Source organism: Halichoerus grypus, chromosome 4, assembly GCF_964656455.1.
Source record: "Halichoerus grypus chromosome 4, mHalGry1.hap1.1, whole genome shotgun sequence".
Classification (NCBI taxonomy): domain Eukaryota; kingdom Metazoa; phylum Chordata; class Mammalia; order Carnivora; family Phocidae; genus Halichoerus; species Halichoerus grypus.
In genome coordinates this window covers 54,347,224-54,361,802 of record NC_135715.1, presented here as the reverse complement: position 1 = coordinate 54,361,802, position 14,579 = coordinate 54,347,224, and the positions used below count along the sequence as shown (strand labels likewise).

At 40.8% G+C, this 14,579-nt stretch overlaps 1 protein-coding gene across 4 annotated transcripts in view; it reads left to right on the top strand.

Annotated features, from left to right (window-relative positions):
- The window catches only part of TSC22D1 (TSC22 domain family member 1), a 134,205-nt gene extending 123,727 nt beyond the window's left edge, over positions 1–10,478 (top strand). For 2 of the 4 annotated variants that reach the window (XM_036097626.2, XM_078070338.1), the window contains 2 exons: positions 7,907–7,958; positions 9,100–10,478. In XM_036097626.2, coding sequence (XP_035953519.2) covers positions 7,907–7,958; positions 9,100–9,357 — 310 coding nt within the window. In that variant the 3' untranslated portion in view covers positions 9,358–10,478. Of the gene's footprint in view, positions 1–6,716; positions 6,833–7,125; positions 7,505–7,906; positions 7,959–9,099 lie in introns of those variants that run through there. The other 2 variants (XM_036097660.2, XM_036097654.2) reach the window with 2 other exon arrangements.
- Positions 10,479–14,579: the final 4,101 nt, after the last annotated feature.

Below are 14,579 nucleotides of genomic sequence, written 5' to 3'. Positions count from 1 at the left end.
GTCTCATAGAATAAGCTGGGAAGTGTTTTCTCTTCGGTTTTCTGAAAGAGTTTGTGTGGAATTGGTATTATTTCTTCCTTAGATGTTTAGTAGGATTCACCAGTGAATCTATCTGTGCCTGAGGTTTTTTTTTGTGTGTGTGTGTGTCTGTAGGAAGATTTTAAACTACAAATTAATTTTTAAAATAGACATAGTGCTATTTATGTTACCTGTTTTTCCTCAAGTGAGTTTTGATAGTTAGTGTCTTTCTAGGAATTGGTCCATTTCATCTAAGTTGTTAAGTTTATTGAAATAAATTTGATATGCCATTTTTTAATTTTCATTTGGTTCAAAATATTTCCTAATTTTTCTTTTGATTACTTTTTTTGACCCATGAGTTATTTAGATATGTGTTATTTTATTTCCAAATATTTGGAGATTTTCCAGATAATTTTCTGTAATTGATTTCTCTTTTAATTCCATTGTGCTCAGAGAATTTACTTTGTGTGATGTGAATCCTTTTAAATTAATTAAAACTTGATTTATGCCTCAGAATATGCTCTATCTTGGAAAAAATGCCACGTGTGCTTGAAAAGAATGTGTATTCTCTTGTTATGGATGGAATGTTCTGCAAAAACAAATTAGGTCAAGTGGTTGGCATTGTTATTCAAGTGTTCTGTATCTTTACTTATTTTCTGCTTATTTTTTCTCCAGTTATTGAGAGAAGATTATTGAAAACTCCTTACAATTCTATCAATTTTTGCTTCATGTGTTTTAAAGCTCTGTTGTCACTGTGTAAACATTTAGGATTTTTATGGCTGCTTGATGAATTGACCCTCTATTCATTATGAAATGATCTTTGCTCTGCAGTGCACTTTGTCTGAATAATACAGCCACTTCAGCATTCTTTTGATAATTGTTAACATATAATATCTTCTTTCATCCTCTTATTTTTACCTATTTGTGCCTTTATACTTAAAGTATGTTTCTTATAGGCAGCATATAGTTTTGTCTTGCTTTTTTTTTAAAAATTCAGTCTGACAACCTTTACCTTTTAATTAAGGTGTTTAATTGGAACCATTTACATTTAATGTGATTAATGCTATAGTTAAAGTCTACTATCATGGTATTTGTTTTTTATTCTGTTCTTTATCCCCCTTCTCCTCTTATTCTATCTTATTTCAGATTGTATATTTTGTTATGATTCCACTTTATCTTCTTTATTGGCTTATTAGCTATATCTTTGTAGTTAGTCATTGTTTTAGAGTTTGCAGTACACATCTTACAATAGTCTTATTTTCAAGTAAGTAAGAACCTTACAGCAGTACGCTCATTCTCTCCTCCTGGTCTGTGTCCTATTTTTGTCCTACATTTTACTTCTACATATGTTTTTGCACCCCCCATACCTGGTTATTATTTCTGCCTTAAACAGTTAATCATCTTTTTCTAATTTTAATTTTTTTTATTCAAGTACAGTTGACATACAAAATTCTGTTTGTTTCAGGTGAGGAGCATAGTGATTTGATACTTTTATGCATTATGAAATGATCTCAGTGATAAGTCTACCAACCATCTGTCACCACACAAAGTTACTACAGTATTATTGACTGTATTCCCTATGCTGCACCTTACATCCCCATGATTTATTTATTTTATAACTGGAAGTTTGTACCTCTTAATCCCTTTCATCTATTTTGACCCGCCCCCCCCAACCCCTCCCCTTTCTGGTAACCAAGTTTGTTTCTCGTATCTATGAGTCTGTCAATAATAAACAGTCACTTATTTATCTCTTAAAAGAGATCGTTAGGGGGCGCCTGAGTGGCTCAGTTGGTTAAGCATCTGCCTTCAGGTTGGGTCATGTTCCCAGGGTCCTGGGATTAAGTCCCATGTCATGCTCCCTGTTCTGTGGGGAGCTGGCTTCTCTCTCCGCCTCCCCCCCCCCCCCGCCTCTCTCTCTCTGTCTCTAATAAATAAATAAATAAATAAATAAAATCTTTAAAAAAAGAGAGAGAGAGTTAGGGAACAGTTTTTTTTTTTTTTTTTTTAAATATTTAACCACATGGTTACCATTTCTGATATTCTTCATTCTTTTGTGTGGATTTAGATTTCCATCATTTTCCTTCTGTCCGAAGAGTGAACTTTAAAATTTCTTCTAGTGCAGGTCTGCCTGTGATGAATCCTCCCAACTTCTGTATGTCTGTAAAAGAATGAATTTCACCTTTATTTTTGACAGGTATTTTCACTGGGCATAGAATTATAGGTTGACAGGTTTTTGAAATTTTTCTTTTAACAGTTTAAAGATATTGCCACATTGTCTTCCATCTAGCTGTTTCCAACCCACAAGTCGGCTACATTCTTATCTTTGTTGCTTTGTGTATAATCTAGTTCTTTTCTTGGGCTGCTTTTAAATTTTCTCATTGTCACTGGTTTTAAGCCATCTGATTATGACACACCCTTATTGCAGTTTTCTCCACAATTCTCTTGCTTGAGGCTTAGTTTCTTGGATCTGTGGATTTATTATTTTAATAAAACTTGGGGCAGATTGCCATTATTTCTTCAAATATTTTTCCTCTCTCCTTCTCTTTTCTCTTCTTTAGGGATTTCACTAAAGATATATTTGCTTGAAATTGCCCCACAGTTCAATGATGCTCTTTTCTTGTTTTATTTTTTTCAGTTTTTTTTTCCCCTCCCTGTGTTTTATTTTGGATCCTTTTATTGCAAACATATCACTAATATTTCTTCTGCCTGTCTAATTTACTGTTAATCCCATGCATTGTATTTTTCTTCTCAAACATTATATTGTTCATCTTCAGAAATCTAATTTCTTTATACCTTCCATACCTCTACTTAATATGCTAATTTTCCCTCCACCTTCTTGAACATATAAAATATGGTTATAATAATTGTTTCAATGTCGTTGTCTACAAATTATATCATCTTTGTCATATCTGGGTCATTTTGATTGATTTTCTTCCTTGTTATATTTCCCTGCGTTTGTATGCCTGGTACTTTTCATTGGATGCCAGACACTGTGAATTATTGGATGCTAACTGTATTTTATTTAATATCCTTGAGCTTTGTTTGGGACAAAATTAAGTTACTTGGAAACAGTTTGATCTTCAAGGCTTCCTTTAAAACTGCTTTGCACAAGACCCAAACACCCTTTAGTCTAGAACTAATTTTTCCCCACGACTTTGGCAGTATCCTTCTGAATATCTGGTGCCCCATGTTTATAAGTTGTTTTTTGTTTTGTTATGTTTTGTTTTTACTCTGGCTGATGGTAACACCAACTATTCCTGACCCTGTGCGATTTCCAAAAATTGTTTCTGCCTGCTTCTTTTGGGTGGCTCTTTCCCAGCATTTGTAGTTTCCTCACATGCTCGTGCTGGTAAGTACTCCCCTGCAGCCTGGGAGCACAGGAACCCTCTGCACAGCCCAGTCTCTTACTTTAGGAAAATACTTCTACATCCCTAAAGATCACATCAAAAGATCATCCCTAAAGAAAAAAAAATGTATATATATGAATATATATAAATATAAATTCCTTTTTTTCAGTCCCCCTGTCTATTCCTCAGAGGCAGCCAAAATTTTTTGTTTTCTCATATTTACCTACACATGTCTATGTAATATATTTATACTGTTATTTCTTGCTTTTTAAATTTTAGATATTTTATAATCAAACTGTCATAGATTCAGATTTAGCACTTTTAAACCATTCTTATGACTCAGGTTTTCTCTGCACCACCTTTGCAATGCAGTTAACTTTTTAAAGTTAAAACAAATAAAAAATTTCAAAATTAATATAGTTATGTAAATTTTATTGATAAGCATACTAGTTTTTTTTCTTGCTTTTGTTTTCTGTAAAATTGCTTTGAACTTATCCAGTTGCGCCATTAGATCTGTCAGACACCTGTCTGTGGCTCCCCTCCCCCCTGCAAATGCTCAGACGTATTGGATCATCTCTCTGTTTACTCCCACCCACCAAAGCCCTCCCTCCCTGAGCGGCCCCCATCTTTCTGCACCCTTACAGGTCAGGTGCTACTTAGGCTTGCTTAGCGGCTGTCATCTTGAGATTTCCTTCCCCATCATCCTGTTGATTCCCTCCCTTCTCTCCAGCATCTCAGTCCCTGGTTCATGTTTCTTACACCTTTTCTCTCTCATTTTCCTTTTGAAATAGACAGTATTCTTTATTTCTAAAAATTTCAACCCTTTTGCCTGATTTGTTCCTCCATTTTGGTGTCTGAAATGTCTGAAAATGTTTTTGTTCTACCTTTACACTTACATGATAATTTGGCCAAGTGAGAATGTTTTCTCTCAGAATTTTCTCCATTGTTCTGTGGCAGCCAGCAAAAACCATTCTGATTATTTGTTCCTGTGTTTATAACTTGTTTTTTCTGTTTGGAAGCTTTTAATATTTTTCTCTGTCCCAAGTGATCTTTATTTTCATGCTGATGTGCTTTGGTGTAGGGCTTTTTTCATTTTTTTAAAAAAGATTTTATTTATTTATTTGTCAGAGGGAGAGCACTCACAAGCAGGGGCAGCGGCAGGCAGAGGGAGAAGTGGGCTCCCTCAGTGTTTTCCCTGTCCTATCAGCTAGTCTTTGTTGAGCTCTGAGTAGGCACCAGACTCATAGATGTTTTGTCTTACAAAGAGAAGTATTTTTGAGAGTAATTCTAGTGACTTTGTACCTCAGATATTTCTGACCCATGGGTTTCCCCTCCATGGAGCTTTCCTCCAGTTAATTTGTTTTCAAATTGTCTTTCCAGTCTGCAGATAAAAATCTAGTTTGAAAGGAATTCTAGCACATTTATGTATACGAAAACAATAGATTTCTAATAATTTGGTGGGGGAGGTTTATATCCTCTGGCTCTGCAAATTCTCCAGAAATATATACACAGATGGGTCAAGGATGTACATACAAGATATTTCTTGCAATTTTATTTAAAATAGCAAAGTGCTGGAGATGACCATAATGTCCCTCTGCAGAGATATGGATTAAACAGACTGTGATGGCTTATATTGGCTTCTGTAGCTTAATCCAATGGTGATCTGTTCAAACAAGTAAAATGGAAGCATAACCAGCTTGTTTCTTTCTGTTTGTGTTCAAGAACACTTTAACTGGGAATTTTAAATTCATTTCTTCATGTGACCTCAAGAGTTTTACTTTTTTAAGCTTTTTTTTTTTTTTTTAGTTTAAGATGATGCTTTCTTTAATAATTTGTCCTGTGTGGTTCAGCTAAAATAGGTAAATGGATTTAATTACACATATAGTTTGTGGTAACTTTAACTTTCAAAATATAGAAACTACTGTGTAGTAAATAATAATTCTGTCTTGCACTCACAGACAGAGGGACCACATCCCTGGTTTCCGAATTACTGATTTTTAAGCTTCCACTTACTCTGTTTCTTTTTACTGAAAATGGGTGCCTTCCTCAAATAGATTTCTTTCATCTGAGATGGTATATATATCAAGTTTTGTAAATCACAAATATGCCAACAAACATTGTTATTCAAAAGCAAAGGCTTAAAATTTGGAGATTATTATGACCCTTACAATAAAAAAGAATGTTACTGCTTTATAGTTAGTCACACTTAGGTTTTCAACCCAAAAGAGAATTCATTGTCCTTGTCATCATCTACCACATTTGCCAGATTTGGTCCCTAATTCCTTTAGACCGTTTCTAGAACCAGATGCTCTCTGGCAGCACTGGGTCAACTTAAAAGAATGTCTGAAAGGCTGTGATGGCAATTAAAATGTCCTAAATTAAAGGATACTGAGGATTGAAGGATGCGAAATTGAGAGAGAATGCCTGTTTGAGCGAGAAAAGATGTGTGTGTATAAATAGATTATTTACATATATCATGTTCTGTGGTCAAATTTTATATTGAAATTATTTGTGATGGTACAGCTCGCCTATGGATTAGCTAAGTCTTCACTATTTGTAGTTTTTTTGTGGTTTTATAGGCTTGTGCCATTAGAGGGCAGTATTGTAGAGGTTAAATTTGCTTTCTTAACTATTGACTTGCAAACCATAGAATTTATAATAAGCAAATTTAAGGCCTTAGATTTTTAGTATATTGAATTGTAGCCTCAATTGATGCATCCTTGCAAATATTTTAAATTAATAGAGGAAATAAGCAATGGGTTAGTCATTTTTACACCCAGATCTCTTGATTTTGGTTTGGGGAAGGGAATTACTTGGTCAGTATGGCCGTCAGGATGAAATACATACTTTATAATACTTCAGTCCTTCTGATGTAAGAAAACTCATACGGTTGAGACTTACAGGAATTGCCACTTCCAAAAACTTGCTTTAGGGACTTACTGAAAATAGATCGATGTAGGATTCAACCTGTGGATTGAGTTTTTTAGCTATAAGTGGAAGGAGGGAGATGTGATTTTAAGGCTTATGGCTCTAGGGACGTTTTGGGAAGATCTACCTGATTTCGTCATCTTATGGGTTCCTTTTTGCTTCAATAGATATATGCCTAGCAAAGGATATGTAATGTTTTTTGTTTTGTTTCTACGAGTATTTAATAGATCCGTGAAAAAGTAGTATTTCTCAGAAAGCAAACGTGATTTTTCCCTCCAAAATTCACTACCTCTTTAAAAGGTGTTATTACAGTACGGTTATTATCCTTATAAATAAATCTGCCTATAAAATCCTCCCATTACTGTTGCCTGTAAGAACTAGATAATTGAAATCGAGACGCTCGAGCTCCTCCAAGTCTTAGCGGTGGGACTGGGCATGCCCAGTAGCTCAGACGGTTCTGGTTGCAAATAGGAAGCTTTCGCCGTTCGGAAGCCTCAGGGACAGGCGGCTTCTGGGACGGGGTCTGACTCCCCTTAAACGTAAGCACGTGCGGGGCCCCAATTGTATTTTCAGGGACCCTTGACGTTTTCCGCCGAAGTAGTGGTCCGGCTTTCCGAGGCTGTAGAGGCGTCGGTAGCCACGCAGCTCTGCGGGTCCACTGCGGCCTGGGTCAGCCCACCCGAAGAGCGGGATCCGATCGGGAGGCTGGGGGCTGGGGAGTTGGGGGGGTTGGGAGGAGGGAAGGCGGGGAAGCTCGAGGAGGGCGGGGAAGGGAGAAGGGGAGGTGCCAATAGGGTGCTGGCCAATCGGCGCGGCTCTCTCCTCCATATATTCTGCGGCGAGTCCGAGTCCTGGTCCATAGCTTTAGTGGAGCCTGGCTGTCGTTGTGGGAGGCTTCTCTGCACAGCGGTGGGATCAGCATCTTCCCCGATCGCCAAGCCCCAGAAGCCGGGTTTCTTTAAATTAAGGCTGCTGTTTTCCGTTTTTCCCTGGGCTGCAGAAAGCTAGAAGATTTTCTATCTAGCTCAGACGAGGCTGCTGGTATTCCCTTTTTTTTTCCGCGAGGGTGTTTTTGGCTGCAATTGCATGAAATCCCAATGGTGTAGACCAGTGGCGATGGATCTAGGAGTTTACCAACTGAGACATTTTTCAATTTCTTTCTTGTCATCCTTGCTGGGGACTGAAAACGCCTCTGTGAGACTTGACAATAGGTAAATGTCGGCTGGGATAGTTTCTGTAAATTTACTCGTGAGATACTTCTAATAATGCAGGTGAAAGCTAGCCAGGCGAATTCCTTTGTCCATTGCCGAGAGACTACGGTGACATGGATGTTGCTTTTTGAAATGTTTAGAATAGCCTTCTTTTCGCAGTTCTGGCCAGAGAGCAGGCTGTTACCACATTATGTAATTTAGCCTTTTGTGGCTCACTAAAATAGGTATATGTCTGGATGTTCGTTAGTAAGAGAGTGGCTGGTGTTTTCTGGAGGGTGATATATTACATAGCGTTGTAGAATGTTCAAAAAATGATGCTAGTAACATCACAGAATTGGGAAGTCCTTTTTGTCTTGGATGTTATAAAAATACCATTTATCGATTTTCCCCCCTCTTTTCCAGCTCCTCTGGTGCAAGTGTGGTAGCTATTGACAACAAAATCGAGCAAGCTATGGTATGTACTGATTAAAAAAAATCATTTGTACTAAATGTGGGCACAGTACAGGAAGCGAGATTGGGATGGAACCAGTGCATCCATAGTTAGGATGATTGCTCTTCATACATTTAGAAATGCCAGCACTGTCTCCATTCGGCCAGCATGAAGCCACATACCAAGGCTGCTGCGGACCGAGAACGGGGCCCTGAGGGTATTAAATGTTCTCTCTTCCCGACGGGTTTCACACAACGTCGGGATTTTTGCAGAGGTGTCCCTTTTTGCTCGGGAACTGCTAGGGAAGCTCTGCCCTGCGCGTCCTTCGGTCGTGGGCACATCTCTAGCGATGTGGCTTTACTAGGAATGTTAAGGTTCACTGGGGAAGGAGGGGGTACAGAGTGGGGATCTCAAGGGCTTTCTAGACCTGGTACAAACGGATCCCCAGTGATGTAGGCTACTGCACAATGAAGAAGAATCGGAGAAAAGTTTTGTCTTTCTCAGCCTGTGCCTGGTTTTCTCCTATTTTTTATTTCCGCCTTGGCTGTTCTTTGTTATTGGAGCAGCGCCTGTGGCTCTTCTCACGGGATTCTCTGCCCACTGTTGCTAGGCAAACTCCGAACCTTTAATTCGGAGCTATAAATAACTCGAGCTCCCATTGGCTGCGACGTCTGCCCAGGTTTCTGTGATGTCAGCTTAATCACGAAAGGGGGGGTGGGGGTGGGGGTGGGGGTGGGGGTGGAGGGAGGAAAATGCGGCAACATGCTCTGTAGGAACTGGCTGCAGCCGGTGCTGAGGGAGGCGGTCCGGGGGGCGGAGGGAGGGACTTGGGGGCGGGGAGGCGGCTACCGCTGCTGCGGGCCTGGACGTCCCGGCCGCCAGGCTCCTGGCCCGCCTTCTGGAGTGGCAAACGCCAGTGTGTGCGGCCCTGGCTAACGGCCGCCGAAAAATGCATAGGCGTTTAAAAAAAGCCCGATCCCCTTATACATTCAACTTAAGTATTTTGTACGGTTGTGGTTGTGTTCAGTAGATGGCTCCAAGGGCGGGTTAAATAAGCTAAAGGCAGGGTATGTTAACAGTTAGGGAGAATCTTACAAAATAATACTTTAGAAATTCAGAATCTGGGAAATAATAAGTTAAACCTCTTTTTCCGTCTGCCTTTCAGGATCTGGTGAAAAGCCATTTGATGTATGCGGTTAGAGAGGAAGTGGAGGTCCTCAAAGAGCAAATCAAAGAACTAATAGAGAAAAATTCCCAGCTGGAGCAGGAAAACAATCTGCTGAAGACACTGGCCAGTCCCGAGCAGCTTGCCCAGTTTCAGGCCCAGCTGCAGACTGGCTCCCCCCCTGCCACCACACAGCCACAGGGGACCACACAGCCCCCGGCCCAGCCAGCGTCGCAGGGCGCAGGACCGACGGCGTAGCTGCCTAGGCCCCCGCAGAACTGGCTGCTGCTGTCTGAACTGAACAGACCAGAGCTGTACCAGGGGCCTCCGCCTCCACAGTCGCCCATTTCACTGCTCGCTGCAGAAGAGAAGTGAGACTGACATATGCCATTGTCTCTTTTTTCCAGTATTAAACACTCACATGCTTTTGGCTTGAAGACATTTCTTAGTTGGGTGAATTAAAGGTTAATCAGAGAATTAGCATGGTTATACTGGGACCCCATGCAGCTTGGCAGATACGTGCGAAGTGGTTTCATTCATGCCGAGGAGCTGTGTGCCTTTCCATCCCTTCCCTGCTCCCCATCCCCGCTCCCAAGAGTTCTCTCCTGCTTGCACGTAGTGTACTCCACGGGGTTTGAAGCAGTGGGGCTCCACTGGACTTTCCTCTCTCCTCTTCTCCCCCAGGAGGACCTTAAAAGGGAGGTCAAAGTAAAGACTGACGCGTAGTCTCACCTAAGATGAGGGGAAATGTAGTTCATCGTACCAACTGACGACTGTCACCAAAAATCCATAAAACAATAGTACTGTGCCTCTTTCTGGAAACAGTGGATGACACAAAACTCTGACTAAAACGGTGACAGGTAGCTGGGACCTAGGCTCTCTTACATGAAGGTTGTTTTGCTTATTGTATATTTGTGTATGTAGTGTAACTATTTTGTACAATAGAGGACTGTAACTACTATTTAGGTTGTACAGATTGAAATTTAGATGTTTCATTGGCTGTCTGAAGAGGTGTGGATTGTCTTTTATATAGAGATCTACCTAAAAAAATGCTACATGAAGAAAACCACACCTAAAGAAATTTTAAGAATTTGGCACCGTCAGTCACTTTGTGTAATCTGAAATCTTCTAGTTGCTGAATATCTTGAAGTAAATTCCTGTTCACTGAAGTCTTTTGATTGAGCTGGTTGAATACTTTGAAAAATGATCCGTTCTAGCTAATGAAATGAATTTCGCAGTAGGGGTTTCTGCATATTACCTGTATAGTAGTTCTATGCATACGTTTCTGTGCATGTTCTCTACACAGTTGTAAGGTGTCACTGTATTTAACTCTTGCACTTGTCAACTTTCAATAAAGCATATAAAATGTTGATAAACAAGTGTTTTCATGTTAGAGTATTAACATTACTACAGTCACTTCGCAACTATTTCCAGGTAAAGTTAAAACAGTTTGACTAGCAAAATCTTGAAGGGGAGTGTGAAGTGTGGACAAAGTAGAGGTGCTAGTGGTTTGAACTATGGATAGACATTGCATTATTTCAAGCCAGTAAGGGAAGGAGAGACGTAGTGAAGGAGATGAGAGCTTATTTCTTCAGCCCAGTATCACCTGGACAAGTGGCTTCACCTCTCAGGGCCGATGTGGGGCATTGAAAGAGAAATCTCTCAGTTTTGTGGCTTTGAAGTTCTAGGTGTCTATGGAAGCCTTAATTTTCAAATGTTTACCAGCTGGGAGGGTAATGAGCCTTAACTCTGTGTATAATCCCAATTAGCAGCTCTAGAATCAAAAGATGGAAGTTAGGCTGATTTCCGCTTTAGAAACTGTCACCCTGGATTGGGATGTCTTTCCTAGCATGGGTTGAGTTTCCAGCTCCTGGAAATGTCCAAGCAAAAGACAAGATGATTCCAGGTGTTTCCTCTACTGGATTTGAGGTGGGACCAGATGAGCAAGGCAGTCAGTCCATCCCAGTTGATTCCTTAGGTCGAAATTAAAAGCATAATGGAATCGTAAGGCAAATTGGCATCTGAGATGTGAACCTGACATGTTCTGGGGGCCATATCAGCAAGCAGTGTGAACAGGGTGGATTTATCAGCTCTACTGTGCCCTAGGACCTCAGCAACACCCCTTCCACCCAATGGGAGTTGGGGCATTTTTGAGCTCCAAAGCTAACTTAAACCCTAGCAGGACGAGGACTTAACTTTTTTGACTCCTTCATTTTTCTGTTGTAGAGCTGGTAGATTGATAGGTGAATGGAACATTGGCGCTTCCTGAGAAGAAGTGGACAGTGCGCAAGTGTTACGGAGCTCAACGTGATGGGTTTGGGGACACAGAGCTCTTGTTGAAGCCGTAAACTACAGACTGCCACAGGCTGGTGGCAATTGCCATGAAGATGGTTTGAGGAATTTGGAGAGGACTTAAAAAAGCCTTTGTCATTTTACTTTGAAGGTTATATAACTTTGGCTTAAAAATAAGGAGGTACTTACATAGTAATTACGTTTCCTTTATAAAGAAAACCATAATGAGTCAAAATCTTTAGCCATTTCATCGTTTGCTTTCAATGAAGATCCTCAACATCAAAGGTGGTAATTGTAGAAGATTTGGGAAGTTTCATGTCAATGTATTGTTAAGATAGTGGAGAACTTCCTTCTCCATTATTTAATGGAATTTTGGACTTATGATTAAAAATGTGAGACTCCCATGACACTTTGGGAGCTGAATATTGTATGTGAAATCATGAATTATTAAAATCAAAAGATGTTTTTCCATTCATGTTTGTTTTAGTAATTACTAAACATGTTTTAAGTGAGTGACATTTCAGGCTGTTTAAGGTAATTTAAAAAGGCATTTTCCTATTTGCTTCCAGGCCTTTGTTGGCCTGTGGGTTATTATTTAATTGATGATATCACACTTAGGTTCGGTAGAGCAGGAAAGATTTTTAAGAGGAATGGACTGTTGTACCAGCACTGGCTGTTCACGACCTCAGCAGGTGCAGCAGGAGAGACGTTGTTCCAGGGAAGGCGACACAGAAGGAATTTTACATGATTTTTAATGACTGACTGCTTTCTGTCTCAAATTAACAATGTTTATCACTCAATAGTTCTGTGCTATTTTTTACATACTTTAAAAACATTTATTTGTCACTGTGTGATGAATATGCCACAGCAGAATCAATTTTAAAAATTTACACAAGAAACGGATAAAAGTTCATTATAACGGAAATCAAAAATGAACGTGCACGTCCGTAGCCACGACTCGGACCTTGCTGTTACGTACAAGTAGTGGCAGCTGCTAGGAGGGAGTCTGACGACACGAGTGCGTAGCCGTCCCCCGCGAATCCATTCCAGCAGCGGTGTCGGCGCAAGGGTTAGACACGGAGGCGGAGAGGAGGAGGTTAACCCCCCTTGGCCCCCACTGCCCCCGCGGGAGAAGCGTGGCCAGCCGCCTCTCACTGCACGTGCGGCGTGCGGAGAAGGACCCGGGCCGCGTGTGGGGACTCGCGCGGGCAGGCCGGGCCCCGCAGCCCCCAGGCTGTGGGCACGAGACGGAACCTCCCGGACCCGCCTTCGTATCCGTAAAATAAGGAGTTGGATCAGGTCGCAAAGATTCAGTTCTGCTCTGAGATGCTACAACCCTCTGCTTTTTGAGATGCCCCTCCTTTATTCTTCTAACTTTGGGGGTTGGGGGGTGGAGCACGCTATTTTTGTTTGTTCATTTAACTTCTTATGGTAGAATTCATTTGGTTTTAATTGTAACTCTGCTGGCTACTAGCTAAGTGACCTTGGGCTTTTCTCTGTTACCTCATGCTCCAAATGGGACATGTTCTCTCCACAGGGTTTTTGGCTGGAAAGCAGTAAGCACGGAGAAGGAATCCGAGCAAGTGCTCAAGGAATGCTAGCCTTTCTATTTCTGAGCCACTCGTTCTTTCGTTTATATATTTTAATTTTGTATTTGTTGCAGGAATAAAGCTGTGGCAGTTTTATTTTCTAATAACTTTTGACTTAGCATTTAATAATAGTGGTGACTGTTAAAATTTTATTACAAAAGCACACATTAAAAATGCCATTTAGGGGGCGCCTGGCTGGCTCAGTTGGTGGAGCGTGTGATTCTTGGTCTTGGGGTCGTGGGTCCGAGCCCTTGTTGGGTGTAGAGATTACTTAAAAATAAAATTGTAAAAAGGCCATTTGGAATATGGACAGAAATGCACCATTTCTTTATCTCAGAAATAATACCTCAAGGCAGCTGTTTCATTTATGTGAGTTAGAGGAGGGATTAGTTGGGAATTGTTCATGTTTGAAAATAATATTGGTGGAAGTAAATACACAATTACAGGTAGGAGATATATGTAGATATAATACATAGTTATTAATTTTCTTATTAAAAAAACCCCTATGTAGAACAGTGCCATGGAACGCCAGTCGGGCTCAAAGTCACCGGGATTTGCTAGCAATCAGGCTTTATCAACTGCTATGGAAGGTTCTGTGGCCATTTTAAAATGAGTGAAGTTGCTATAACATTACAATATACATCTATACTTTAATTCGGGTGTTTTAGACTCAGATGTCTATAGGATACGACAGAAGTTTCTTGACTGAAGTGAAGGTAAGACAGTAGGACGTGATAGTGACCATGGCAGTTGCAGAGTCCGTGCTCCGTCTAAGGGGGACGGCTGCTCCTTAGCTCCGACCAGTTGTTGCCATATCGGGACTCAAACACTGTGTTGCCAGGTCTTCCAATTTTTCAAGACCCAGAAGTCCAGGCTCTGTCTGAAATTTCCTGATTTTCGGACACTACAGACCAAACGAAAGCACACGTACTATGCTGATGTGGCCCACGGGCCATGAGTTTCCACTCCCTTTCTGTGTCTGTCTCAAGAGCCAGACTCCTGTCGCCAATAGCAGCTCATCCTCCAGCGCAAAACAAAACAAAAAAAGCTGCTTCTTTCCGATTAGAGAAAGCGAGCAGAGGCTATCTAGTAAGCTCTGTGTAAATTGCTTCAGAGAACATTCCCTGAAGACCTTCCACAAGGCCAGAGATAGTAGAGAGAGTGAGCCACCATCCTCGCCTTCAAGGACAGCCCACTAGCTTCTTTTAAAATAAATGAGGTACTTTGTTTTCTGGTGAACTTTGCCTTATGCAATATAATGCCTGAATAATTCCTTCTGTATTCCTTCTCAGATCAACCTTTTGGCAAAAATATTTCCAAGAACTCTAGTTAAATCAGTGGCATTTGCTCGTGGTATTGTAACTCCCTCAATAATAACCGCATTTTAGAACTGACTCATCTAGGGACAAAGACAGTGTTTTGCAGATGGGTGTGCTACAAGGTTACACCATGCATGCTCCAAATTTCCAGGAATGACTGATATTTCAATTAAAATAATCTTCCCTGGGCGCCTGGGTGGCTCAGTCGGTTAAGCGTCTGCCTTCGGCTCAGGTCATGAACCCAGGGTCCTGAGATCGAGCCCCTCATCGGACTCCCTGC